The 27,903-nt window shown below is 57.7% G+C and overlaps 3 protein-coding genes and 1 non-coding gene across 4 annotated transcripts; 2 read left to right on the top strand and 2 right to left on the bottom strand.

The window, feature by feature from the left end:
* Positions 1–7: 7 nt before the first annotated feature.
* Positions 8–5,280, bottom strand: CE2H19orf73 (chromosome E2 C19orf73 homolog). Its single transcript, XM_030297359.1, is given in 4 exon segments — positions 8–205; positions 207–362; positions 364–486; positions 5,185–5,280. Coding segments are annotated over 4 exon segments (573 nt in total).
* PPFIA3 (PTPRF interacting protein alpha 3) lies at positions 5,279–22,897 on the top strand. The gene is made up of 29 exons (XM_030299239.1): positions 5,279–5,518; positions 5,786–5,887; positions 6,260–6,424; positions 6,773–6,847; positions 7,164–7,238; positions 7,558–7,779; positions 8,941–9,087; positions 9,187–9,321; positions 9,725–9,808; positions 10,009–10,140; positions 10,606–10,668; positions 10,815–10,894; positions 11,168–11,312; positions 11,823–12,010; positions 13,112–13,334; positions 13,966–14,129; positions 14,260–14,387; positions 15,382–15,475; positions 15,934–16,015; positions 16,731–16,931; positions 18,550–18,612; positions 18,780–18,806; positions 19,858–20,033; positions 20,424–20,521; positions 20,730–20,905; positions 21,008–21,076; positions 21,303–21,474; positions 21,946–22,017; positions 22,104–22,897. Exons 1-28 carry the CDS (start codon positions 5,279–5,281, stop codon positions 22,002–22,004), a joined length of 3,585 nt encoding a protein of 1,194 aa, XP_030155099.1. The 3' UTR covers positions 22,005–22,017; positions 22,104–22,897.
* On the top strand, positions 15,721–15,824 carry LOC115503625. The gene has a single exon (XR_003965459.1). It is a non-coding gene; the product is annotated as a U6 spliceosomal RNA (small nuclear RNA).
* A 155-nt stretch (positions 22,898–23,052) lies between the features above and the next one.
* HRC (histidine rich calcium binding protein) lies at positions 23,053–27,530 on the bottom strand. Its single transcript, XM_030299240.1, has 6 exons — positions 25,000–27,530; positions 24,854–24,924; positions 24,204–24,272; positions 23,895–23,949; positions 23,385–23,421; positions 23,053–23,197 (listed from the first exon to the last, which is right to left on the bottom strand). The coding sequence occupies exons 1-6, from the start codon at positions 27,329–27,331 to the stop codon at positions 23,161–23,163; spliced, it is 2,601 nt and encodes an 866-aa protein (XP_030155100.1). The 5' UTR covers positions 27,332–27,530; the 3' UTR covers positions 23,053–23,160.
* Positions 27,531–27,903: the final 373 nt, after the last annotated feature.

The following is a 27,903-nucleotide window of genomic DNA, read 5'->3' on the forward strand; positions in this document are numbered from 1 at the left end:
CTGCTTTTCAGAGCCTGAGAGCAGAGGCAGAACTTTCCCCCAAGGTCTGAAGGCGGTGGTTGGCCGGCTCCCTAGGCATAAGTCCAAGGCGGAGGCTGGGACCTGGTCTGGGTCCGAGTGCGGGGTCAGAGCCGAAGACAACGTCCCCTGCCCTTAAGAGAGACTGAGGGCGAAGGCCAAACCCCTTCTGTAGTTGGTCTGACGGAGGAGTCCCGAGAAGCTGCAGAGCCGGTGGGCAGCCTCTGTGTGGGCGGGGTGGAACGAACCATTAGCTTCGTTCGCCAGGGGAGGCCTGCAGGCCGTACTATCATCAGCGTGGGGGGTGAGGGTGCCGCGTGCAGTTCCCAAGGTGGGCGCAGGGGGTGCAGAGTAAGGTGCACTCGCCGACCGGCCATTCACCCCACCTTCCAACCTGAGCGCGTGTCTCCGGGAGCCGCCCCCGCCTTAAAATCCAACCTTTAGTCCCACCTCACCGCCGGTCCAGCCCTGCTGTCCCGTAAGGCGCTAGGGCTAGCGCGCGCCACCTCCGGGATCCGGGGTCGCGACTCGCATTCCACGCCGCGCGCCACTAGCTCCAGGTGACATCATCCCCCTGCCGGGCTCCGCCCCCCGCCCCAGCCGCCGCACGCCGCGAGCTTATTGGCCGGCGCTCCTTGAGCCCCGCCTTCCGCTCTCCGCCCGCGCGACCCCTCCCAGTCCGTGCGGAGGCGGGGTTTAGCCACCGGCCGGCTCCGACGACGCCTTCCATTGGCCATTCAGGGCCGTCTGTCAGTCTCCTGTTAAAGGGGCCACGACCGCACGGGAGCTGTGGGGGGGAGGGAGGAGGAATTTTTTTGGGGGGGAGGTGGGATTTTGGGGGCGCTGGTGGGCACCCCTGGATCTGGCGGCTTCGGCCTCGCGGGGGGGAGGCTGAACGGTGATAGGGGCAGGGGGCTATTTTAGGGGGTAGAGGTCTGTGAGACTGTGAGGGGGAGGGGGGTCCCCAGCGCCCAAGCCGGAGCCAGAGACGCGGAGCCCGCGCGAGCGGCGGAGACAGGGCTCCGGAGCCACAGATCCGGGCCCCGGCCGCCGCCAGGGGCCCCGCCCGGTCCCCCCACCCCACCCCACGTCCCTCCTGCAGCCCAGCTCCGCCCGCAGCCGCCGCGGACCAGGTAGGTGAGAGCCCGGCCCAGCCCGCTTGGCAGCGCCCACCCCGGGGACCCCTCGCCGAGCCTCCCTCGCCTTGCCGAGATCCTGGACTCCCTTCTTTATACCCGGGGGCCCTGGAGCCCAGATTCCACAGCCCAACCCCAGACACTCAGGCGTGCCCCTCCCGGTTCTCAGAGTCCCCAACCGAACCCTAGAATTCCAGGCGTACTGCCGCCTTGCGCCTCGTCCAGGGCCCAGGAGCCTGGATTTCTCAGCTCAGCCCCGGGAGCCTCCTCTGGACCTACATTCTCTTCCTCGGCCCAGTCCCGGGAGCTCCAGACACCTGCTGTGGCTGTGTCAGATCTCCCAGCTAGGGCCAGCTGCCCCCCGTCGCGTCTGCATAGTCCCCTATTCGTGCACCGGGTCTGCCCATCTCCAGCCCTCCGGCTTGAACAGCCAGCCCGGTCGACCCCTCAGTCCAGGCCGGCTCGGCGGCCGCCCTGGACACAGGCCCGCTCTGGAGCTGTCCATGGTCAGCTCACTCGGCAGCCTCACCTCCCCCACCTCCTGCTGTTGCTGCCGCCGGGGAGGGGGCGCCTGCGGCGCGGGGATCCCCCCAGCCGCGCCTTTGACCCGGAGATACCCGGGCCCTCTCTGACCCGGGCGCCTGGGCCTCAGGGCTCCTCTGGCCAGCCTCTCGGCCGCGTCCTCAGTACCCCAGGTTTCTGGGACCCCAGCTGCTTCTCGAGGAGTCAGGGCTTCTGAATGTTCCTGCCTAGTCCACCTCAGGGACCTTGGCACCCAGGGATTCAGCTCCCACCTGACTCTGGGAGCCCTGTCAGTGTTCACTCCGTCTGCCTAAAGGCCCTAGCTGGTAGCCCCCAGCCCCTCAGGACCTGGGAATCCAGTTTCCCAGCTCTTGCCCCCTTTAGAAACCCAGTTCAGCAGCCCCTGTGCCCCTCAGGCAATTATACCCAGGCTCCTGGCACCCCAGCGGCTGCCTGATTAGGGATTCAGGCACCATGACTCTCTCCCTTTCAGGGGCTTGGAATGCAATTCTTAATGCAATTCTCTGCCTTCTGCCCACCTTCCCCCCTTGGAGACCTAGATGCTTTGTCCCAGGTCCTGTATCCCCTTCAGGGACCCAGAGGTTCAGACCCCAGCTTCTGTACTGCTCACCAAAGCCGCCTGCCACAGCCCTCCTTCCCAACAAGGACTTGGGCTCCGAGCTTCCATCCCCTGTCCTTTATCTCCAGGAGTCCAGGCCCCCACCAAGTATCTAGACCCTTAGCTCTAACTCTTAGGAACCCAGGTTCCCACAGCCTCCCAAACCCCATCTACTTGACATCTCCCTTGGCCTTAACAAACCCCTGCCTCGTCCCCATATCATCTCAGGTGCTGGGGGCTCTCTACTCTCTTCCCTGAGACCCAGCTTCCTGAGATGTTTCCAACACCCCATCAAGATGTTCCTATGTTATGATGTCTCATCCTCCGAGTACACCTTCTCAGGCTGATGAGCCAAACATACACCCCTTCCTCTAGATGTGTTCCGTGACCCAGGTTCATCAGATGATCTAGAACCTACCCGCTATCTTCCATATTTCCGGTTAAACTGTGCTCTTGCAATGCTCTAGATTCATTCTAAATCCGAGAACACTCTCAGTCAATATCTCTGTTCCGTTTTCACCCAAGGTATATTCTAAATTCTAGATTAGGCGGTCAATTCTAGGCGTGTGTTTCCCTAAGGAATTCAAATATCTTGGTAGTGCCCCCAAGCTAAATGCTGATCCCACCTTCTCCTCACACGTGTTCCAAATTTTTCGAAACCAGAACTTGCTGATTCTCTGCGAAAATTTTATTTTAGGTGTGTTCTAGGCTCAGCCACATCCTTGGCACTGTTCTAGATTCCTTTCTCTCCCCGGGGACATTCTACATTCTAGAACATGTGTGTTCCAGATATGGGCTCTAGCTGTTTTCCAAATTGGGCTATCAATTTTAAAAGGCACTTTCCTGTTTTAGGTTCCAATCCAATTCTGCGGTCTTAAATCTAAAGGATCCCCACTGAAATGTTGTACGTCTTCCCCCTTTTGCAGGTACTGGGTTCTAGGCCCATCCATTCCCACCTTTTCTGTCCATCTTTTCCCTAATGTGACCTTTGTGTAGAACTTATCTCCTGGCGGATCGTGGGCTTCCTCCTCCATCTGCTACTTTAGCATTCTTAGCAGGCTCTAGGCTCATCTCCTCTTTTTGGAGTCTTCAGCTAGAAATGTCCTCATTTCCAGAACATCTCTCCCCCCTTCCTTTGCCAGCTCAGTCCTTATGCCAGTAAATTCCCAATTCCCAGCATGCTTCTGCATCTTCCCCCAGGCACTTCTAAGTTCCAGGCAGACTCCTTGCTACTTTCTAGGGTTTTTTCCCACCTCCAGGGCCTGTTCTCAATTCTGAAGCATATCTTCTCCCTTCTGTCTATCATGTAGACACATGATAAAGCTAAGAGTGTGGCTCTTGATTTGTTCTTTGTTGTACCTGCATCCCTGGTAGGTGTCACTTTCTAGATTATTTCTTCTGACCGGGTTCGTTATGCATTGCATTAGGTATGTTCTTAGATATCATTCTGCACCCCTTTGTGTTCAGGGTTCTTGGGTGACCCAGATACTCTTTAACATATTGGATTGCTTTTGGCTGGTTCAAGATTCTAGGTCTGGGTTCTAGAATGTGCCCCTCCCTCTCCTTAGCCCTATGTGAGGATTTTACTGTACATTTTCTGCCCTCTGTGCTGTATTCACGCCAGTGGCTTTCTAGATTCTACATCCAGCCTTGCTAAATCTCAATTCCTTCTCAGTGCATTTGAAGTTCTGGAGCGGCTTCTCTAAAACATCCTGTTTGCATCTCCTGAGTAGGTTCTGGGTTTTAGACACGATGTTGGTCTTGACCTGTCTCCTTATAAACATTGTCATGAGTTTGGCCTCTGAGTGCTGGCATGCTGGTGTCTAGATTCCCAGGTGTACCTCTTCAAAGACCAAGGCGACTGTCTGCCTCCTCTCCCAGGTTCCAGGGCCCTCCGGCCCCTCCTCTTGTCACTGGAGTCCAAGACCCCAGTTCCAGGTTTTGGACATAGTCTGCACATTGGGTGGGGCTGGGAACTATCCACTCTCAGAACCGGTTATGCTGCTGCCTGAAGGGACAGAAGGAAAGGAGGGAACAGAGCGAAAGTCCCTTCTGCTTTCCACCGGGCCAGCTGGACCCGTCTGACCTGATGTGTGTGGAGGGAGCGGCTCAGGAGACCTCCCTTTATCTCCGCCCACAGCTCATGCACCCAGATTCCTGGGACCTGGGGGCCTGGACTCCTAGGTTCTGGGGGAAGAGGGGTCTGAAGGCTGGGATTTCTGGGTCTGAGGTTGGAGACTGAAAGCTCAGATTCTTGTGTCCCTGTCTGACCCCCAGGATTGGGGAAGAAGCGGCTGGAGGCTCAGACTCCTGGGTCTAGGGGAAAGAAGGGAATTGGGGACCTAGCCTCCTGTGACCTGAGGTAGGAGGGAGCTGGATCTTGGACTCCTAGGCTGCGGGAGATGGCTAGCAAATGGAGTGGTTTTTAGATTCTTCTGGAGCTGGGATCCAGATATCTGGAAAATTGAGGGCAGGATTTGGGCTGTACAGGTCACATCCCTGTGACCTTATACGGTGCCACTGACCTAATTCTGTGACCCCAGTTCCTTGGCCTCCTGAATGCATGGTTCTCGTTTGAGCTTCCGGTTTCTCACTCATGCAGTGGGTTAATGCCGGCCCCCAGCAGGGTCAGAACAGGGAGAGACTGATTTTCCCATATTGACTCAGGCAATGGGTCACCTGGCTTTGGTTTCTCTGACTAGACTGGTCCTAGATTTGCTGCCAGTGCCTGATGGCGTCTGGCCTCGGTTTCCCCAGATGCTCTCACCTAGGTAGCTGGGCCTGATTTCGTGAGAGCAATGGGTTTCAGTTTATCCTGTGCCATGATCAGAATGGATGGACCTCAGTTTCTTCAGTACGAAGCCTGGGTTGCCCCGCCTCAGTTTCCACCATGTAGTATCCGAATGGCCGTGCCTCAGTTTCTCGACGAGGCCGGTCTCTGTTCCCTGCCCCCTCCCCACTCCCGCAGGCCAGCACCGCCGCCATGATGTGCGAGGTGATGCCCACCATCAGCGAGGATGGCCGGCGGGGCTCGGCGCTGGGCCCGGACGAGGCGGGCGGCGAGCTGGAGCGCCTTATGGTCACGATGCTCACGGAGCGCGAGCGCCTGCTGGAGACGCTGCGCGAGGCGCAGGACGGGCTGGCTACGGCACAGTTGCGGCTGCGCGAGCTGGGCCACGAGAAGGACTCGCTGCAGCGCCAGCTCAGCATCGCTCTGCCCCAGGTCTGGGCGGCACCGGGGCGGGGCTTGCGGGAGGCGGGACCTCGACCGCTGAAGGCGCGGAGGGGGCGGTCCGGAAGGGGCGGGACTTGGCGCTTAGAAAGGAGGGGGGGGGGAAAGACCTTGCCGGTGATGGGCGGGGCCTGAGCCGCGGAAAGGGGCGGGGATTTAGCAGGGAGGGGCGGGGCCTTCAAACTTCCAGTCCTATGTAACGAGGGACATGGGGAAAGGATTGATCTAATTGTCCGGTTCCTGCCCACATCTGGACAGGAGTTTGCGGCCCTGACGAAAGAGCTGAACTTATGTCGGGAGCAGCTGCTGGAGCGGGAGGAAGAGATTGCAGAGCTGAAGGCGGAGCGGAACAACACGCGGGTGAGGGGGAGGGGTGTGGGGGCGGGGCCTAAGCGGGGCGGGCGGGGCCACGGGGGTTTGCAGCCTGACCCATCTTTTCTTTACCCATCTCGCCTCCCTACTACCACTGCCTGGCTGTCTCCTCTGGTCCCCTCCTTGCTTCATATTTTCTCCCCTATCTCCGTAATGGCTCTCTCTTCCTGCACTACTCCTTCCTTGACCATGCCCCGACCTTTCATATCCTTCTCTCTTTTCCCGACCTCTCTCCTTTACCCCATGCTTGGCTCCACCCCTTCCTCCGTGTGTCCGTCCCACCTGTCTGAACCACCCTTGTCCTGACTCTGCCTCTCTTCCCTTGCCTCTTTTCCTTGGCCCGGTGACCTAACCCTGTAGCTTCTCCTTGAACACCTGGAATGCCTGGTGTCCAGGCACGAGAGGTCACTGCGCATGACCGTGGTAAAGCGCCAGGCCCAGTCCCCGGGTGGGGTCTCTTCCGAGGTGGAGGTGCTCAAGGCTCTAAAATCCCTCTTCGAGCATCACAAGGCCCTGGATGAGAAGGTATGAAAATCGGATGCAGAACGAAAGCCTGTGGTTGGCTGGGGCTTCCCTGGATAGGGCAGATTCTGGCTGTGATTGATTGGGGATGTCCTAAATGGGAAGAATGTTGCCTGAGATTGATTGGGACATGCCACTTCAGATTGGGACTTGACTGACTGATAACAGAAAAATTAATTGGGGGGGGGGGAACTACCAGTGGGTGGGGCTGCCTTGGTAACTGGCTGGAGCTGCACACCCACCATAGATAGAGTAATGCTCGTGTTGCCCCATCAGGACGTCCCAGGGGTTTTCTGCCTGTCCTAGATTGGGTCTGATCTCCACCTCACTCTGTCCTGTTCCCATCCCCAGGTCCGGGAGCGGCTGCGGATGGCGCTGGAGCGGGTGGCGGTGCTGGAGGAGGAGTTGGAGCTAAGCAATCAGGAGGTGGGGGCGTGGCCAAGAAGGAGGAGGGACTAAGGGGCTACCAATGGGGCGAAGTTGATTGGGTGGGTGGGTTCGGGGCTAAGGGCAAGAACTGACTGCGGAGGAAATAGTTGGACGGGGAAAGTTAAGACTGTAGAGGACAGGGCCACAAGGAGGCTAGGGGGATGAGTAACGGTGGACTCCATGCTGGGCGGCCAAGGAGAGACACAAGGATAGACCGGGGGTTGGGATGGCCTCAGCAGGACCAGAGCCAGTGAGAAGTAGAATTGGGGGCTCTAGGACTCCCTTTATCCTGATCTCCCTTTCCCGTTCCCAGACCCTGAGCCTTCGAGAGCAGCTCTCTAGGCGCCGGTCGGGGCTGGAGGAGCCCGGCAAGGAGGGGGATGGGCAGGTGAGAGGTGCAAGTACCTCGCTCCCCTTGCTTTTCAAGGATCCCCATCCCCGTGACCTCCACTCAGCCCCCTGACTTTGTGATGGTCCGTTTAATGTTTGATGCGATCCTCAATGTCTCTATGACATCTGAAGTCCTAAGAGCCTTTCTGGCCTTTGACCTCTGATTCAAGTCATCTAGCTAACTTCTGTGACCTCCAGGACCCTTACTGGTCTTTGATTCCCCTCCCCTCCGTCAACTTTCTCCTTATATCCTCTCTCTATCTCTGTGTCCCCCACTCTGGGCTCTGTCCCTTTTTCTCTCACTGTCCCTACTCCAGCCCCTTGCCAACGGCCTTGGTCCTGGCGGGGATTCGAACCGGCGCACAGCGGAGCTGGAGGAGGCCCTGGAGAGGCAGCGTGCGGAGGTGTGCCAGCTGCGGGAGCGCCTGGCGGTGTTGTGCCGCCAGATGAGCCAGCTGGAGGAGGAGCTGGGCACCGCCCACCGCGAGCTGGGTAAGGCCGAGGAAGCTAACGCCAAGCTCCAGCGCGACCTCAAGGAGGTGAGGCCGGAGCCCCTGCTGGGCTGCCCTCTGTCCCTCCCTCCCCCTAACCCTCCCCGTCCCCCTTCGCCCAAAGTCACAGAGCTCAGGAATGGTGCAGCCTGGATTCAGTCCACAAGCTGTGTGGACTCTCCTCCTCTCTGAGCCTCAGTTTCCTCACCTGTACGATGGGATTTATGACCCTTGCTAGAGGGTTGGAACATGACACATACATGGTAGGCGCTCAATGACTGGTCGTAGTTAGGTTATCGTTGGAAAATTCTCTGTGTTTCTAAGTTGAATTCCTTTGTCTGCATTTCACTCCATCCTGGCTGAGGCCCCTTGAGCCTAAGTCCTATGCCCCTGGGACTGCTGGGAAGTGTAGGGTATGGATTCTGGAAGTCATCTGATGAGAAACGAGAGTGAGCCTTTTTCTTCATCATTGGGACTTTCGCCTCCGATTTTGAACCTCGGTGGCACTGGGACCTGTTGGAAAGTGTGGTCCCGCCTCACGGGCTCCCAGACGGAAGTTCATCTCCCATGAGACCCTGGGGCACCGTCTTAGGTTTTCTAAGCATGTGTGACCCTGGGGCTCTTGGGAGATGCTGCCTCCTACATGGAAGGGACTTTTGTTTTTTATGAGACCCTAGGGCCCTTGCTCTGTGGTTCTAAGCCTAGGCTGTGCTAGAAGTTGCTGAAAACCTAAGGCCTGGATATTTTTTAAGTAGTTTATTATTTTTTAAGTAGGCTCTGACCCCGGTGTGGGGCTTGAACTCATGACCACCAGATCGAGGGTTGCATGCTCTACTGACCGAACCAGCCAGGCGCCCTAAGGCCTGGATTTTTGAGGGAAGTGGGCCAAGAAGAGTGAAGACTTCCCTTCCATGGACCTTAGGTCATCCATAGGGGGAGGGTCTCAGACAGTACTGCCCTAGAAGCTCATGGAAAGCGTGGTACCACCATTTCAACCCTCCGGTGGTCGGTCGGGGTCTTAACGTTGGCTATTCCTGGGAGTTCTTGGCAGGTGTGGTTCCATCATTCTGACGCCCCGATCCGGGAGACTTCATTTCCCAGGATGCCCTGGGGTGTCTGGTCCGGGGTTCTAAGCCTACACTCCCCCCCCCCCACCCCCCGGGGCTTTCTGGGAGCTGTGGTCCACGTGAACTTTTGCCCCCTCCGCAGGCGCTTGCGCAGCGGGAGGATATGGAGGAGCGGATCACGACGCTGGAGAAGCGCTACCTGAGTGCCCAGCGTGAGGCCACGTCGCTGCACGACGCCAATGACAAGCTGGAGAACGAGCTGGCCAGCAAGGAGTCGCTGTACCGGCAGGTGAGGGCGTGGCCAGGGAGGTGCTGTGGGGGCGAGGCCGTGGCCCGTGTGACCTAGCTTCTCCCGCTCTCCCCGTGCCCCATCCCTGTCCTCCCCCAGAGTGAAGAGAAGAGCCGTCAGCTAGCCGAGTGGCTGGACGACGCCAAGCAGAAGCTTCAGCAGACGCTGCAAAAGGCCGAGACCTTGCCTGAGATAGAGGCCCAGCTGGCCCAGCGTGTGGCTGCGCTCAACAAAGTGAGGAGAGGCCAGGGGCGGGAGTGTGGGCTGTGGCGTCTGGGGATGAGACGGGGTCTTCCGTCTAGTAGGGTAGGAGACTTGCAGCTGGGATTCTGGGGAAAGGGGCAGCGCCCGGGGTCCAGGAAAGTGAGGGAGCTTGGAATGCAGGCAGGGCCTGGAGGTTTGGTGGGGGGTGTTTTCTAGTCTGTACTGAAAGGATGGCTCTGAACGCAAAAGAGACAGAACAGATCCTGAGGAAAAGACGGGGCCTGAATCCTAGTGCGGAGTCTGTAGCCCTTCGAAGGAGGAGCCTGGAGCGCGGGGGGCGGGGCCTGGCATCCAGCCTTGGGGGAGGCGGGACCTTGAGCCCAACTGAGTCCTCGCGGAGCAAAGTCAGATGCCTTGGGGTTCCGTCCACTAGGCCGAGGAACGCCATGGGAATTTCGAGGAGCGGCTTCGGCAGCTGGAGGCCCAGTTGGAGGAAAAGAACCAGGAGCTGCAACGGGTGAGCAGGCGGAAGACGGGAGTGGGTGGGGCTTTGAAGCGGCGGGGGGGGGGGGGGGGGGGGGGGGGGGGGGGGGGTGGGGGAGAGGGCAGGGGGAGGAGCTGAGGTGAGGGGGCAGAGTCGGGGGCGGGAGCTGAGAGCAGGGGCGGTGCTCTGGGCCGGGTGGGCTTGATCACCCCCTTCCGGCGACTTTTGGGCAGGCCCGGCAGCGGGAGAAGATGAACGATGACCACAACAAGCGGCTGTCAGAGACAGTGGACAAATTGCTGAGCGAGTCCAATGAACGGTTACAGCTGCACCTCAAGGAGCGCATGGGGGCGCTGGAGGAGAAGGTGTGCCCCGACCCGACCCAGGACTCCAGTAACCTGGAATCCTGGACCGCCTCTTGCCCGAATCCCCGGGCCCCAGACCTTTCCCCGCAATGTTAGTTGAGATCCCAAACCTGGGCATTGCGAGTTCGAATCCAACAGACTTCTCTGGTCTGGCTGGTACCATTCTTTCACCTGGTCTAAACACGCCGAGGGCTGAATTCTGGGGCACCCAGAGCCTGAGTTCTTGGCTTTTCCCCAAGCCTCTGATCCTTGGCACCCTCAAACTTTGAATCTTCATGATGCAGGATGCCAAATTCTGGGGCTCCCAGGGATTCCCCTCCCCAGATGCATCTTTGGCCCCACAACCCCCATGTCATGCCCACCTCATTCCCCTGGGGTTGCCTTCGGCCAGTCCCTGGACACTTACAGCCCCCAGGACATGCCTGTTTCAGGCTCCACCCCTCACTGCACCCGTGTCCTCCACAGAATTCACTGAGTGAGGAGATCGCCAACATGAAGAAGCTTCAGGACGAACTGCTGCTCAACAAGGTAAGGAGGGGCCTGGAAGACCCCGGGGGTGGGGGTGGGGGATGCCTGGGACCAGGGACACGGAGCGGGCATTGCTGGGAGGGGAAGGCTGTTTCTCGGGGGATGGGGCAGATTCTGACGCGGTGCTTCCAACTTTCTCCCACCAGGAGCAGCTCTTGGCAGAGATGGAGCGGATGCAGATGGAGATCGACCAGCTGCGGGGCAGGCCACCATCCTCCTACTCCAGGTGACAACAGTCCTTCTGCCCACAGGAGCCCCCTTGGCCAAGCGCAACCTTTCTGATGGCCGGGTCTTCCCCACCCCCCACTCCCTGTCCTCCCGAAGCTTCCGCTGACTCCTGTTATTTTTCACGCCTGACTTCATGACTTCTGACCTTTCCTGACCTCTGACTTCAGATCCCTCTCCCCGTCCCCTGACCCCAGGCCGTTTCCCATGACTCCTGACCTCTCTTCCCTTTTCCTGACCCCTTGGTCTCTGACTGCCGTCTCCGTGCCCACAGGTCTCTCCCCGGTAGTGCCCTGGAACTTCGTTACTCCCAGGCACCCACATTACCTTCTGGTGCCCACCTGGACCCCTATGGGGCCGGCAGTGGCCGGGCAGGCAAGAGGGGCCGCTGGTCAGGGGTCAAGGATGAGTCCTCCAAGGTCAGCAGCCACTTCTGGGGCCTGGACTGAGCAGGGGGTGGCGTCCAATAGCTCTGGAAGGGGGCTGGGCTGAGAAACAGGGTCTCCTGGGCCCATGCTGTCTTTTTTTTTCTCCCACAACTCCATCATCCCCACTTGCCCGAACATCTATTCACGTGGATATCCTGCTACCTGGTGAGAACTTGACAGGAATGATGAGGTGGGGAGAGGGGTGGGGTCTGGGGGATGGGCAGGGTATAGAATCCTACAGTGGGGGTGTAGGTGAAGAAAGGAAGGGGGCTGGGTCGAGGGAAATGGTGGAATCAGGAGACGGGATAGAGTCATGGTTGGTCGGGGCAAGGGACTTGTCAAGAGACAAAGTCGGGTGGGATCACATGGTGTGGCCAGTCATTTTCAGGGGACATGGGCAGGGTCATGGAGGGTGGACAAGATCAGTACAGGGGAGGGAAGACCCAGCACCTACTTTGGCCACCACCCACCTGGCATCCTTCTGTGCCCACACAGAGACAGGAGTGGGAGCGGTCTGCCCCTGCGGGGTCCATGCCACCCCCGTTCCCTGGGGAGCTGGATGGCTCAGACGAAGAGGAGGCTGAGGGGATGTTTGGAGCTGAGCTACTTTCCCCCAGCGGACAGGCCGACGTGCAGACGCTGGCCATCATGCTTCAAGAGCAGCTGGAAGCCATTAACAAGGAGATCAAGTGAGCACTGGCCCAGTTTTTCTCTGCCCTGCCTGAGCTGACCCCATAGCCCCTCTGGCTCTGGAGACTGATCTGAAGGTCTGAGCGTATCTCCTGTCCTACTATCTTCAAGGAACTCCCCCAGCCCAACGCTCCCTCCAGTAACGAGGATACCCCAGGAAACACCCAGAAGTCTCCTACGTTATGTGCTTCTTATCTATCTATCTATTGTTTTATCTATCCATCTATCTATGTATCCATCTATCATCTTTCTATCTATTCCCCATCCAGTATTCACAATTGCCCAATACACCAAAGACTGCATCCTGAAATGCCAAAGTTCTTAAGCCACTACACCAAGAGTCCTCTGATACACCATGGAGGTCATGGCTTCACACAACTAATGCCCAGAGTCCCCCAGTATCCCAAGAATCTCAACACAACACAAGGTCTCCAATCCAAAACACCAAGAATCTCATCCTAATACTTCAAGAACCTCAACTCAAGATACCAAGAATTTTTACCTAATATAACAAGAATCCTCAATTTATTATAAATCCTCCACTGCCATAAAGTCTACCCTGACTTCCCAGAAATTGCCCTATTTGGCAATTTTCTAACAACAACTCTTCGTGGGTCTCAGCAGATATACCAACATGACCACCACTTTCCATCCAAAGTCATTCATTCTGAGTTGAGGCATCGATTCACATACCAAATGACTCCATGAAGTTCCACATCCTAGGTGGACCCTCAGAGTCTTTGATCTTATTCTGATCTTATTCTGATCTTTTTCTCTCCTCCTTGGAATTTGACCTCCCGCTCTGTAATCTTTACGATTTTACAGAACCATGAGCTTATCATCCTGGTAGCCTTGATGCAGACCCTAACCATCCTGTTGTCCCCCATTCCTCCATGATCTCTGGAACTATGATGATCCCTTGACTCCCATTGAACCCATGAGGCCATGAGGAATACCCCAAGACCCTCTAACCTCATTGTGCTTTCCCCAGAAATTCTTTGTGCCCCATCAAGCCTTCCTGGCCCTTTGGGATCCCCAGACTCTGTCCCCCATTGCCTGCCTCTGTCCTCTCATGCACTCTCCCCCCATTCCCTCCTCAGGCTCATCCAAGAGGAGAAGGAGACAACAGAACAAAGGGCTGAGGAGCTGGAGAGCCGGGTGTCTGGCTCTGGCCTGGACTCACTGGGCCGCTACCGCAGTAGCTGCTCACTGCCCCCCTCCCTCACTACCTCTACCCTTGCCAGCCCCTCCCCTCCCAGCTCTGGCCACTCAACACCCCGTCTGGCACCTCCTAGCCCTGCCCGCGAGGGCACCGACAAAGCTGTGAGTGTTCTGAAATCCTTCATTTGGTGGGGTGGCCAGGGGAAGTCAGATACAGGGCTCCCCAACAAACAGCAACAATAGCCCCTCACACCAGTGATTTTCAAAAGTAACCTTAGCTCTTCCTAAAAGTTCCAACTTAAAGGGCATAAAGCCTGAGCTACTGAGTTTATGAACCTTAACTTGAACTTTAGTCAAATCTGGCCTGCTTTTACCTGTTTTGTGCATTAAGTTTCTACAAGGTTTTTTTTTGTGACTAAACATACATTTGAGAACTACCATTAGATCATCAGAATTGACCTTTGGGGAGGAATAAGGTATATTAGTCCTATTTTACTGCCTTAAACCCAGTTTCCCAGCTTCCAGAATGAGTAACTTATTAGCTTTCCTTGAGTCTGAGCAGATCCCACTTCTGACACCAGAAGCTAGGATACATGAACACTGGTCAAGCTCCAGTGGGACTCATTGCTGTTATATTTCTGCAACTCACCCCTACTTGATCCAGGCTACCTTCAGAAATGGTACCCAGAACCAAGGCCATTCCAGACACTCCCTAGTAGACATCCCAACTAATGAAGAGCCCCCAACATGACCCCTCCAATTCATTTCAGGATCTCTGCTTTTCTGTCCCCAGAATCATGTCCCCAAGGAGGAAGCTGGTGCTCCACGAGGGGAGGGACCAGCCATCCCAGGAGACACCCCACCTCCCACTCCCCGCTCTGCCCGTCTTGAGAGAATGACGCAGGCCTTGGCACTGCAAGCAGGATCCCTGGAAGATGGGGGGCCTTCACGGGGAAGGTCAGCAGGGACAAAGGATGGGATGGGGAGGGGCTTGCTTGGGAGGATGTATCAGGGGGATGGACAAGGACTTGGGAGAAGAGGAGACATCCTAGATGGAGTCGGCCCTTACTCTGTCCTGCTCACCCAGTGAAGGCACCCCAGATTCCCTGCACAAAGCCCCCAAGAAGAAGAGCATCAAGTCATCCATAGGCCGTCTCTTTGGCAAGAAGGAGAAGGGACGAATGGGACCACCAGGCCGGGACAGCTCTTCTCTGGGTGAGTACTCTGATGCCAACCCTGTTTTCCTTTCTCTCTCCCTTTCTCCCTTTTGCCCTTTCTCCCTTTCTTCCTTTCTTTATTCCTTCCTTCCTTCCTTCCTTCCTTCCTCCCTCCCTCCCCTCTTTCCTACCTTCCTTTGTTCCTCCCTTCCATCTTCTTTTTCACAAATTCACTTGACATTCATGTGAGTCTAGGATGTGAAAGGGGTCAGACTCAGCAGAGGTAGCAAGAAGGAGGAAGGACAAGGAGAAGGTACTCTGAGCCCTGCCTGTGTGACTTGGTGGGGAGAAGGCTAAACAAATTTATTTCATTTACCTCTTTTTAAAAATGGTTATTTATTTCTTTTGAGAGAAAGCGTGCAGGAGCAGGGAGAGGGGCAGAGAGAGGGAGGGAGAGAATCCCAAGCAGGCCCCACACCATCAGTGCAGAGTCTGATGTGGGGCTCGAACTCATGAACCGTCAAGATCATGACCCACGCTGAAATCAAGAGTTGGGCACTCAGTTGACTGGGTCACCCATGCGCCCCAGCCTATTCTTTAGTAGAGAAGGAGAGAGGACCGCTTCAAGGCAAGGCACATGGTGTGCTGAAGCCTGCTCGTACTGGCTTGTGAAAGCCAACTTGCAGGCATTTAGTGAGCTGCTTGACATTACCTTGGTAGCTTGAAATTTGTGGGATTCTTTCCGCCATGGAAACCGACAACCACTACAAATCGGGGAATACCCGCTCCCTCCCCGGAGAGCTAGTTGTTAAACACTTACCACCTTACCAAGGCCAGCCCCGGGAAGACATCCCCATTTTGAGGATGTCCCCAATTCACCGTCTGGGAGGTGCAATTGGTTCCTGCTTGGCTCTGTCATTCCCTCTCTGTGGCCTCATTTACGACTCCCTCGGGACCTCTGCTTCCCTGGCATCCTTCTCAGCATCCCCCAACATCAAAGAATCTCCTTCCCACTTGAGACTCTCCAAACTCTGGCCCCTCCCTGCCTCCAGCAGGAACACCCTCAGACGAGACACTGGCCACGGATCCTCTGGGGCTAGCCAAGCTGACAGGCCCAGGAGACAAGGACCGAAGGAACAAGAGGAAGTGAGTACATGCGTGGGGGGGGGGAGGGAGGGGGAAGGGGAGGGCTGGTGGTCATATGTGAGAAGAAAATGCTGGAAGGGGATTTGCTTGCCTGAGAACTTGGGAACCCCCAAGTTTTTATCATTTTTTCCCCTCTTCTTTCTTGATTGGACTGGGGGAGACCACTTACAGAGATTCACTTTTTTTTTTTCTTTTTCTTAAAACCTCCTTCCAAATTTTCTACTTTCATAAAAAGTGCTTTGGATGCTCACTTTGGCAACGCATATACTAACACTGGAACGATGCAGAGGAGATAGCTTGGCCCCTGTGCAAGGATGACAAGCAAATTCACGAAGCGTTCCATTAAATAACAAAAAAGGGCTCGGGGGGGGGGGGGGAATTTGTGGTAAAGGGGCCCATCCTGGAGGGCTGGGGGCCTCTACTCCTGAGAGCTCCTGCCCTAAGCCTCTGTCCCCCAGGCACGAACTTCTGGAAGAGGCCTGCCGCCAGGGCCTGCCCTTCGCTGCTTGGGATGGGCCCACCGTGGTCTCCTGGCTGGAGGTACTGGGGCCCAGAAATGCCCTGATCTTGATCCCCAACTCCTGTGACTGTGACAGCCCTGCCACTGAGTGCTGCCCAGCGCCACCCCGCATCCTCCTCGTAGCCCGAAGGGGGTGGGGGGACAGAGGCCAGAGGGGGATGAGGCCCCGGGAGAGGTCAGCCTCACTGTTGATCTAAACAGCTTCCTCCTTCTTCTCCCCCCATCCCCTGCCCCTTTGGCCATGCCCACCTCGGCCCTACGCTCCGGTGGTCTCTCTCTTTCTCTCTCTGTGTCTCCCCATGTCTCTGACTGCATGGGATTCTCTGTGTCTTCTCTCCTGTCTCGCTCTCCATCTGTTTTTGTCATTCCCCACATTTCTTCCCATGTCTCCCTCCCAATGTCATTGGCTTCTTTCTCTCCCCATCTCTCTCTCATCTCTGTATGTCTCTCCTCATCTCTGTCTCTCCCCGTCCCTCTTTCCCCTGTGACTCTGGGGGTTACCCTCTGACTCTCCCCCTTTTTCCCCCTGCTGTGTCTCCCCCTGACGCCCTCTTGTCTGTTTGCCTTGCCCCGTCTCTGTTGCTTCTCACCGCTAACTTTCCCACCTCTCTGTCTCCCCCTCTCTCCTTTTCTTTCTGTTTCTCTCCTGTCTCTCCCGTTTCTCCTCCCATATTGTCTCCGTCTCCATGCGCTGTCTCTTCATTCCCTCCCCGCCCCACCCCTCCTCCGGCCCAGCTGTGGGTAGGCATGCCTGCATGGTATGTGGCCGCCTGCCGGGCCAACGTCAAGAGTGGTGCCATCATGGCCAACCTGTCGGACACGGAGATCCAGCGGGAGATTGGCATCAGCAACCCCCTGCACCGGCTCAAGCTGCGCCTCGCCATCCAGGAAATGGTCTCCCTCACCTCGCCCTCAGCGCCCGCCTCCTCCCGCACGGTGAGTGTCCGGAGGCCAATCCCAGCCCTTGCCGCCTCTTGTCCTCAAGACTAGCCAATACTGTCCTCAAGACTGGCCTCAGGGCCCCGCCTCTTGTCCTCAGACTAGCCAATACTGGGCTCGCTAACTCCAGCCTGGTCTCTCAGACTCCCTTCCCTTGATCTCTCACCTGGATTATCCCTGGGGTCGAGGGGTGGGGGGGCAGTAGGGGGGGTGGGGGAGGTGTTCCTCCTCAGGTCTCCCTGCCTTCCCTGTACCCCCACACCTCAGTCTGTCTTATACAGAGGGGACCCCATCCTGGAGAAAAAGCCGAATTCATGTGGTTCCTTATAAACCCCCCTTGATGAGCCCCCCCCCCCCCCGGCTTAGCACGTGCTGCTCCTTTTCCTGGAGCACCACCCCCCGTGCCCCCCACCCCCCACCCCGTCCTGTTTCTCCTTCTTATCCTTGAGGCCTCACCTCAAATGTCACCACTTCCAAGAGGCCTTCCTAACTCAGCAACCGAACTGGTCACCCGCCCCATCACCCCAACACATTAACACCTAATTTTCCTCCCTAGTGTTTATTGCCTTCTAATATTTATCCTTTGATCCGTGAAGAAACTAATTCAGCAATTGTTAACTCCTTGCCCTGCTTGCTGTGTGTGTGTGTGTGTGTGTGTGTGTGTGTGCGCGCGCGCGCGCGCATGTTTATCTGAAGCCCTTGAATGTAATTTGCGGACGTCATTACTGGTTAGCTTGAAAAATGACTTCTGCAGGGCACCTGCTAACAATAAGAACATTCGCCTACGTAGCCACCGTGCCCTCATATCCAAGGGCGTTACCATTATCATCAAAGTCATCTATTCAGTCTATTTTCAAATTTCCCCTCGTGCATCCCAGACCCTACCAACTGTGCACTCGTGAGGAGCTACATAAATGTTTTTGAATCAGTGTATGAATTCCTAACCCGTGGGGTTGCTGGGTGCAGGTGGCCAATACATGTGACTACGCATCCCCATGTCGCCCCCCCCTCCCCGCTCCAAACTTTTGTCCCATTGCTGTATCTGCCACCTCATCGTGAATCCATCTGTGTGAGGTCAGAGAGGTGACGCTGTGCCCAGGACCACACAGCAAAATACCAGCAATTTACCTAAATTTGTCGGACCCCGGAGCCTTTCTTCTTCCTCTTCTCCTTCTCCTTCTCCTTCTTCTTCTTCATGTTTATTTATTGTTTTTGAGAGAGACAGAGAGACAGCACAAGCGGGTAAGAGGCAGAGAGAGAGGCGGGTGGACAGAGATCCGAAGCAGGCTCTGTGGTGGCAGCAGAGAGCCCGATGCGGGGCTCGAACTCAAAACCCGCGAGATCATGACCTGCAACAAAGTCAGGCGCTTAAGGGACTGAGCCACCCAGGTGCCCCCAAAGCCCATGTTCTTTTGCCTGGTACACAGTAGGTGCTCAATAAACGATCATTTGTTTTCTCCTCCGCTGCCTGACCCAGAGCAGTGACTGTCCTTTCTGAGGCAGAAAGCAGCATGTATATAAATGGATCTGGCCTGGGCCTCTAGGAATACTACCCCGTTCCCCTCCCCTACCCACGAGCCCTCTCTCAACCTCCGTAACACCCCTTGTCCCTCAGTCCACAGGAAACGTGTGGATGACACACGAGGAGATGGAGTCCCTTACGGCAACGACCAAGCCTGTGAGTGCCCCCTGCCGGCGACCTTGGGGGTGGCACTAACTGTCCCTGGGGAGGGGTGGGGGGGCGAATCTCTGTCCCTTCGTCTGTCTGTTCGTCCCTCCCTCCCTCCGCCGTCCGCCTGCCCCTTAACCCACCCCTTCTCTCCCCTCTTCCCACTAACGGGTCAGGAGACCAAGGAGATCAGCTGGGAGCAGGTAGGGGGCGTGGGGCGGGACGTGGACGCATGAACAGACTGTGCACGCTGCATGCACATCCCTCTTTTCCCAAGCCCCACCCCCACCCTGGCCGCAGCGCTCCATCACCACCGCGGGGGGGCGCTGCACTGAGCTGGGCTCTGGACCGTCTCGTTGTGGCTTGTTGGGGTCGGTGTGAGAGTCTGGACTTTTCCATTGTTAGCGTGGGGCATGGGCCATTCCATTAACGTGAGTTGCGGCGGTCCAGGGCTGTTCCACTGCTGTAACTAGAGGGAGACATCGAGCAGTCCGTGTTCTCTATGGCTGAGAGGGAGTGGGACCGGTCCGTGTACTGGGGCAAAAGGGAAAGTATTTTGGGGAGGCGGCAGGTCAGGCCTCAAGTTGGGGAGGAGGAGGAGGAGCTACACTTGGTTCTCAAGAAGGGGGAGGCTTGAACTCCCCTGACCTAGGTTAGACTGGGGTCTTTGCCTCCAGTCAGGGGGAGGTATTGATTGTTTCCTTATGCTACAGGGAGTGCAGGACTTTGGGCTGATTCAGAATATTGTCCTGGGCCAGATATAGCATTAATATTTTTGGACAGTGCCGGAGTGATGGATAGATCCATTATCGTTTGTTGTGGGAAGAATCCGTGGTCCTGACTTGGGGGGAGTAGTGACGTTGGACTAATCCATTGTTCTAAGCTGGGACAGTGCTAGCCTAGTGCTTCGCACACCGTGCTGTTCAGGTGCCCGAGGATCTTGTGAGAATGCAGATTCCGATTCAGTAGCCTTGGGGTGGGGTCTGAGATCCTCCAGTTCCAGAAAGTGCACAGGTGATGGTGATGCTGCGGGTCCCCGGCCCCTACTCTTGAGTAGGCAAGGGTCTATTCTGTCATTCCGGAGGAGTAAGAGACAACTGGATCGGTCCATTGTCCTGAGCAGAGAATGACCATTGTCCTCATGTGGGGTGGAAAAAGAACAACCTTGGGTCGGGGGCTGGGGTGCACCCTCTCATACACACATGGGAAGGGGTCAGAGGGCCTGACCCCTCCCCCACCTGCCCATGGCCCCAGATCCTGGCATATGGTGACATGAACCACGAGTGGGTGGGCAACGACTGGCTGCCCAGCCTGGGCCTGCCCCAATACCGAAGCTACTTCATGGAGTCGCTGGTGGATGCCCGCATGTTGGATCATCTTAACAAGAAGGAGCTCCGGGGTCAACTCAAGATGGTGGACAGCTTCCACAGGTGGGGGCTGCCCGGCCAATGGGGACAGCCCAGGGGGGAGCCTCACTGCCAGAGTCTTTGGCCAATGGGACTGGTGAAGGGACACTCCTTGGACTATCCTTGGCCCTTTAGCCTGGGTTCTCAGGAAATCCCGACTTCCGTGCCCTTTCCACAAATAAGATAGTTCACTAGGAGAAGTCCGCGTCCTCGGAAAGCTTAGTTAGCTAGTTGACCCCATACCCTGCCCAGGGGAACCAATAGGCCCTGCCTGTTGGAAACACCCCAACTCCTGGGAAGGTCAGCAATCCGTAAAACTGACCCTGTGGAACAACTCCCCAGCCTTTCCCAGAAGACCGCAGCCACTGGGGTTGTCCAGGCTCATCTGTGACCCCCACTTTCCCTATTGCTCAGGGTGAGTCTGCATTATGGGATCATGTGCCTGAAACGGCTCAATTACGACCGGAAGGACTTGGAGCGGAGGCGGGAAGAGAGTCAGACCCAGATCCGAGGTGAGTAGGAGTGTAAAGGTCTCCCTGGCAGCCAGGTGGAGGATTTGGGGACGGGTGAGGGAGGAGGTATGATTAGGGGAGGCGGGGGACTGGGAAGGCAGGAGCAGGGGCCTTTGGGGAGGGGGTGGAGCCAGCATGGGGGCGTGGCCAGGATGAGGAAATGGGGGTAATTGGACCAGCTAGCAGCTGACAGTCCCTTCTGTCCCAGACGTGATGGTGTGGTCCAATGAGCGGGTCATGGGTTGGGTGTCCGGACTGGGACTGAAGGAATTCGCCACGAACCTCACGGAGAGCGGGGTGCACGGGGCGCTTCTCGCCCTGGACGAGACCTTCGACTACTCCGACCTGGCCTTGCTCCTGCAGATCCCCACGCAGAATGCGCAGGTGAGCTACCGCTCGGGCCACCCTGGGCCACCCTGGGCCACCCTGGGCATCCCCACCTCGCAGACTGCACGCTGCAACCCTCCCTTCACCTCTCGTCCCCAGGCCCGGCAGCTCCTGGAGAAGGAATTCAGCAACCTCATCTCCTTGGGCACAGACAGGCGGCTGGACGAGGTGGGCGCGGCGGCCGCTGAGGGGTCTCAGCTCCTAGCGGCGGCCCCTCTGGGGTCTGAGCCGAAGGGGTGGGGCTTGACTTTGCGGCGGGACGCGGTTGGAGGCGGGACTAGGGCAGGGGTGGGGTTAAAGGAGAGATGAAATCCGAGAGGTCTGGCGTCAAAGGAAGCGGCTGACTCAGACCCCGGCTCTCGTCCCTCACCCTCTGTCTGGCCCCTATACCTAGGACAGCGCCAAGTCCTTCAGCCGCTCCCCATCCTGGCGGAAGATGTTCCGAGAGAAGGACCTCCGAGGCGTAACCCCCGATTCAGCTGAGATGTTGCCCCCCAACTTTCGTTCGGCCGCAGCAGGGGCCTTGGGATCTCCGGGGCTCCCTCTCCGCAAGCTGCAGCCGGAAGGTGGGCGGCTCCCAAATGCGGCAGCCCCTCCTCCCTTCCCCTTTCTCTCTCGGGGTGGGAAGAGGACCAACTCTACATTCCAGAAGCCTCCCTCCGGGTTCCGAAATGGCCTAGTCCCTTCTCCCCCATCCAAGAAAAATGGATTGCTCAGTATGCCACACCTCGGGGTGTGGAATGGATTACTCCCGCACCCCCTTTCCAGAGTGGGAAATGAATTCGCCCGCTGTCACCCGGGGCACCCTAGATGAATCCAAGGCTGCGGGGGGCGGGGTGGGGGGGGGCGCTGGGGGAGAGGGAGGGAAACCGGCGTGGAGCCAGGCGTTCCGTTGTTATTTCGGGAGGGGAAAATCCAAGAGAGGACGCTTGAGTTTGAGGATCAGAGAAACCCTGCTCTGTGCGTGCGTGCGTCTGTGTTTGTGTGTGTCGTTGACACGCGCACCAGACTGAACACACCCCCTGCTCTCCTTCCAGGCCAGACTTCTGGGAGTTCCCGGGCAGACGGCGTTTCGGTCCGGACCTATTCCTGCTAGTGTAGGCCTCCAGGTGAGGACTGTACAGGGCGATCTTGGGGGTCCGGGGCGGCACAATGGATCTTCACTGCTCCACGTACTGCCCCGGCGTCAATGCAGGTGACCTCCCTCGGACGGAAGAATCTTCCAGAGGCTGGGCTGTTCCCCCTCCTGCCCAGAGTATGGTCTCGCCGGGGAGAGCGGGCGGGGGAGCTCGCGCCGCGGACCGGACCATCTGTACAGACAAGCGGGGAGTGCGCGTCCCCGCCTCTCAAAAGGACTGGGCCTGGACCAAACCACACGAACTGGACTGAGAGGGGGAAAGAAGAGGGCGGGAAGAAATCCCGCCCCAAACTTCCGCCTCCCTTTTCTCTACTTTGTAATTTATTGATCAGTTTCCGATGGGAGATGGGGGCCCTTTCCCCGCGGGAAGGGAGCGGGGCTTCCCTCCCGGGCCGCATGCTAGGAGAGGCTGCCCGCTCCCCTTTTTCCTCCCCCGTCGCGGGGCCCAAGTCTTCCTTCTTCGTCCGAAAGGAGGGGAGGGGGGACTCGCTGCTACAAGCCTCGCCCCACGTGCCACTCATCCCCGCCCCGCCGGGTCAGGTCGCCGGTGCCTGGGGTCAGCTGCGGGCGGAGTCCCCTCTTCCTCCCCAGTGTCTCGTGTCCCCGGGGCCTCTCCGCCCCCCGTGCTGTGGCCGTGTCCGTGCCCCGGGGGTAGGGGGTGCAGAACTGCGCTCCCCGTTCCCCTCCGGCTCCGGGGTTTGCATGGGAGAATCCTCTTTCCACGATGCCACTGGGCGACGTGGCGTGGGGGGAGGGAGGAAGGTGGGGGAGCCCTCGCCCGAGACTCTTGGTCGGCCTCCCTGCCCCAGGCGTCACTCAGTGATCACGGGTAAAGAGAACTGTTTCAAAAAGCTCCCGTGTTGACTGATTTATTTGCCAGGACCTTAGGGAACCAACCTCCTCAAGAACCCAGGAGGCCACAGGGAGTGGCCTCAGACTCCTCAGTCCCCAGTGCCCCCTCGCGCGCTCCCTGGTGCCCTGAGAATCCAGACCCCACGCCTGACAATGAGGTTTCGGGGAACATGTTTATTCATATTCAGTTCAATAAATATGGCTCGTGGGCAGGGGTTGGAGGGCCAGGGAGGTGCGTCTGCGCCGCAGCCGCGCCGCCGGGTCAGGGTTCCGGAGTTTCCAGCATGTCCGCCAGGGCTCTGGCGAGGGGGGTGCAGGGGTTAGACAGCCGAAGTGTTCAAAGCTCACCCCGGGCACTTAGCTAGAGATCGCTAATCTGCCCATTTTACCGACAGGGAAATGGAGTCCCAGGGTAGTCCATAACTCAGGGGTCAGTGCCTTTCTAAACAGGGCCCTTAAATTGCACCCCCCCCTCCACACACTTACTGGTACAGGGAGGAGGAGAAATAGTCGACGTAGCTTCCTGCGGGAGAAAAGAGAAGAGGCTTGAGGGGTACCCCACGGGTGAAATTAGGGGGCCACTTATTCACCGAATCCGGAATCACGACTAGCTCCGCCCCCTTTTTCCTAATTCCTTCCCTCAATTGAATTCCTTCTATTGGAACTCCTTTCAAGGTCCTGCTCCTTCCTCCTTGCTCTGGGCGTTCCCATTCTCCAGGAGCCCGGGTCCTTCCAATGCTACCTGCTTTGGCCCCGCCCATTCGTTTCTAGGCCCACCCTTGAAGCCTCTACCCCTTCCCTACTGGGCCTCAGCATCAGTCCCAAACCCTCCCTCGGCCCAGGTCCCGCCCCTCCGCGCGCGCCCCGCTCCACCTGTAGACTTCCAGCCTTGGCCACGCCTCCGCGCCTGGCCCCGCCCCAAACCTCCCGGGCCCGCCTGCGGGGTTTGGCTCCGCCTCCACGGAGTTTGCCGCGCTGGGCTTCGCCCGCGCTCACCTGGAGTGCAGACCGTTTCGCAAACCAGCGGGCAGAGGTAGCAGAACTGGCAGTGCTGGGGGCGGGGATGGGGAGAGAGAAGTTTAAGACGAGATCAGGGGCGGAGCCAGGTTGGGGGCGGGTGCCGTACAGGGGCCTGAGGCAGAGGTTAAGGTCAGAGGCGGAATGGAGTGTGGAGTTTGAGGCGGCATCAGGGATAGGGGGTTGGGTCGGTTTGAGGACAGAGGCTAGGATTTGGGACTGTGGGTGGCCAGGGGGTTCCCGGGCATCCTGGGACTTGGTGGAACCTGGGTCCGGGGAAAGTGTCACCTGGCACTGGTCGCAGTGCTCTCCCATGTTCTCCTCGTCACAGTGACAATTCTCACATTCAGTACATCTCTGGGGACGGGAGGATTCTGGTTTAGAAGGAAACCCTAACCCCGTTTGGGAGCCACCCGCCAGTCCTCCACCCTGCCCCTTGGACAGGTCCCCAACTCCTGACGGTTCATTACCTCTGCCCCCCACCCCCCTCCCCCCCTCCCCCCCTCCCCCGCTCAGCATCTTCCTCCAACCCACTTTCCTCCCCCCTTGCTTCCCCTGTTACAGGGCGACACCACATCCCTCTGTCACTGTGGGCTAGACGTGCGGGTGTTTTCTTCGTCCCTATTCCCTATTCTCCTTACAGCCTGCCAGTCCCCAGCCCCATTCCACCTGCCCCTTCCACCCTACGGACCCTCCCCTCTGTCCCCATATCTGCAGGTACAGCTCAGACCTCACTCTCTTTTTCCTAGACCAATGCCCCAGCCTCCTCCCCAGCTCCTGGCCTCCAGTCTGTCCCCTACATGGCCCCAGAAGTGTCTTGGTCTGGCACTGCCCCTGCCCCTGCCCCTCCTTTGCTCAGAGCAGTCCCAAGGCACCACCTTAGAGCCCAGGGACGAATTCCAGGGACAGCCTGGATTGGACCTGGGCTGGGGACTCACATTGCAGAAAGAGCAGTAGCCACACAGAGACCCCGGCTGGTAGTTCCCGTACTCCTGGTCACCCTGCAGGCCTGTGGGGACAGGAGAACAGCGGTGAAGCCAGCTGACTCTGTTTCTCCCTGCCCCCACCTGGCCAGATCACTTACCAGTGTCCTCACCACTTTCCTCCTCACTGGAGCCACCTCCAGCCACCTCCGTCTTGGCCAGTGGGTTAGGGATGATGGTGAAGGGGAGCTCATCTTCCTCCAGTCCCTCCTCCTCCTCCTCTTGGTGGTCTTGGCTCAGAGGGGCCTGAACCTCAGCCTTCCCTTCCCTCCTCTCCTCCTCCTCCTCCTCCTGACTCAGGCTGAGGCCGTGACCTTCCTCCTCATCTTCTTCATCCTTCTGGTCCAGGCTGCCATGGCGGGTGTGCTCCTCTCCCTGTTCTGAACTTTCATCATCTTCTTCATGGGAGCTGTGGCCCTCTTCCTTCTCCTCTTCCTCCTTAGAATCTCTCTCCCTCAAATGGCTTCTATCCTTGATCCCCATGTGTTCTGGGGGCTGGGGGCTAATCTCATCTTTGATGGATCCTCTATGGCCAGTTCCTTCATCTTGGTGGCCTTGTTGCCTGTGGCTGGGAGCCTGGTGGCCAAGCTTGTCAGAGACGTCCGCATCTTCCTCCTTGTGGACCTCATGGTGGTGATGGTCTGGGACCGCTGATTTATATTCATCTGGAAAATCCTCTTCCTCAGTGCTCTTGTGGCCTTGGGGTTGGGAGCTTGCAATGTGGTGGCTGAACTTGACTGTGATCTCCTCCTCCTCCTCCTCCTCCTCCTCCTCTTCTCCAAGGCTGTGAGTATGTCTGGGACTCTGGTGCCAGTGTTCAGTGGACACATCCTCTTCCTCATCCTCTTTGTCTCCATGGCCTCGGTGCCTGTGGGCCTGGTGTCCATACTCAGTGGACATATCCTCTTCCTCATCTTCTTCTCTGTGGCCTCGGTGTCTGTGGCTGGGGATATGATGATGGTGTTCATCTGAGACGTCTTCATCCTCTTCTTTCCCGTGGCTGTGATGCCTGTGGGTGTGGTGTTCGTACTCAGTGGAGATGACATCGTCATCATCATCATCAACATCGTCGTCATCTTCTTCTCCGTGGCCTCGGTGTCCGTGGCTGGGGACATGATGGGGATGTTCTTCTGAGACGCCTTCATCCTCTTCCTTCCCGTGGCTGTGATGCCTGTGGGTGTGGTGTTCGTACTCAGTGGAGATGACATCATCATCATCTTCATCAACATCGTCGTCATCTTCTTCTCCGTGGCCTCGGTGTCCGTGGCTGGAGACATGATGGGGATGTTCTTCTGAGACATCTTCATCCTCTTCCTTCCCATGGTTGTGATGCCTGTGGGTGTGGTGTCCGTACTCAGCGGAGACGACATCATCATCATCATCATCATCGTCATTTTCTTCTCCATGGCCTCGGTGTCCATGGCTGGGGACATGATGGGGATGTTCTTCTGAGACGTCTTCATCCTCTTCCTTCCCGTGGCTTTGGTGCCTGTAGGTGTGGTGTCCATACTCAGTGGAGACGACATCATCATCATCATCAACATCGTCGTCATCTTCTTCTCCATGGCCTCGGTGTCCGTGGCTGGAGACATGATGGGGATGTTCTTCTGAGATATCTTCATCCTCTTCCTTCCCATGGTTGTGATGCCTGTGGGTGTGGTGTCCGTACTCAGTGGAGACGACATCACCATCATCATCAACATCGTCGTCATCTTCTTCTCCGTGGCCTCGGCGTCCATGGTGGCTGGGGATGTGATGGGGATGCTCATCTGAAGCATCCTCATCCTCTTCCTTCCCGTGGCCCCTGTGCCTGTGGGCCTGGTGTCCGTACTCCGTGGAGACAACCCCTTCCTCCTCGTCTTCATCCTCCTCCTCTCCGTGGCCTCCATGTACATGCCCGATGATATGATGGTGATGCTTGCTGGACACAACTTCAGCCTCGTCCTCGTCCTCATGGCTGTGGCTTCTGTGGCTGGGGAAGTGGTGCCCAGGCTCAGCTGAATCGTCCACATCTTCATTCTCATGACCTCTGTGCCCACGGGCTTGCCGAGCATGCTTTGTGAAGACGCCCTCATCAGGGACATCCTCCTCTCTGACCTCGTGGTCTCGGTACCTGTGGTCTCGGAGTCCGTGACTGTATTCCCCGGAGACATCTTCGTTCTCTTCTCCGTGGCCTCTGTGGCTCCGGAATTGATACTCTCTCTCTGTAGAAACATCCTCCTTCTCATCTCCATGGCCTCCGTGGCTGTGGATGGGGTGGCCAAACTCACCTGACACGTCCTCCGAGGGCCCCACGACTCCTGCATTGTTGTTCCAGTTGCTGGGGCCTGGCCCAGCCCCTCTCAGCTGCTGGGTCATGGCAGGGGGGAGGAGCAGGCTGGCCAGGGCGGCCCAGAGGAGAGAAGTGTGCACCCGTGGCCCACGTTGGCCCATGGGGACAGACAGGCAGCAGAGCTTTGCCCAGGGCTGGCTCCAGCTGCTGCTGTGGCTTTGTGGATGAGTTCTGGTGTCCTTGTCCCTTTTGGGGTCCTTCTCGTTCTTTCTGTCTGTGTCTTTCCTTCGCTGTGTCTCTCTCCGTCTCTGCCTTCCTCTGGCCCTCACTGCTGGACACCCCTCCGAGGCAGTCTCAGGAGCCCCCTAACCCCCCTCTCGGGCCCTCCCTCCCTAGTTCCAGCCAATAGGGTCTCTCTCCTCCCCTCTCTGTGGCTAAATTTACTTTCGGCCCTGAGTTATTCTGGGTCAGTCCCCGCCTGCCCCTCCCCTCCTGTTCTTCCTCCCAGCTGGGGAAGGGGTGGGTGAAGGGGTCTCTCCTTGGCCAGGAATGGGGGCCAAGGACTTGACTTTGGACTGCCAACGAGTTCACGTTTGGCAGCTGCAAAGGTAATGGATAGAATTTTAGTGGGCCAAGTTGGGGGAGCCTGAGGCATGGGGGAGGAGGGCAGAAGGGATGCATCTGAGAGGAGAGACCCCTCCCGTGGAAGACCGGGGGTTAGACTGGGGGGAGC

Source organism: Lynx canadensis, chromosome E2 (genome assembly GCF_007474595.2).
Source record: "Lynx canadensis isolate LIC74 chromosome E2, mLynCan4.pri.v2, whole genome shotgun sequence".
NCBI lineage: Eukaryota > Metazoa > Chordata > Mammalia > Carnivora > Felidae > Lynx > Lynx canadensis.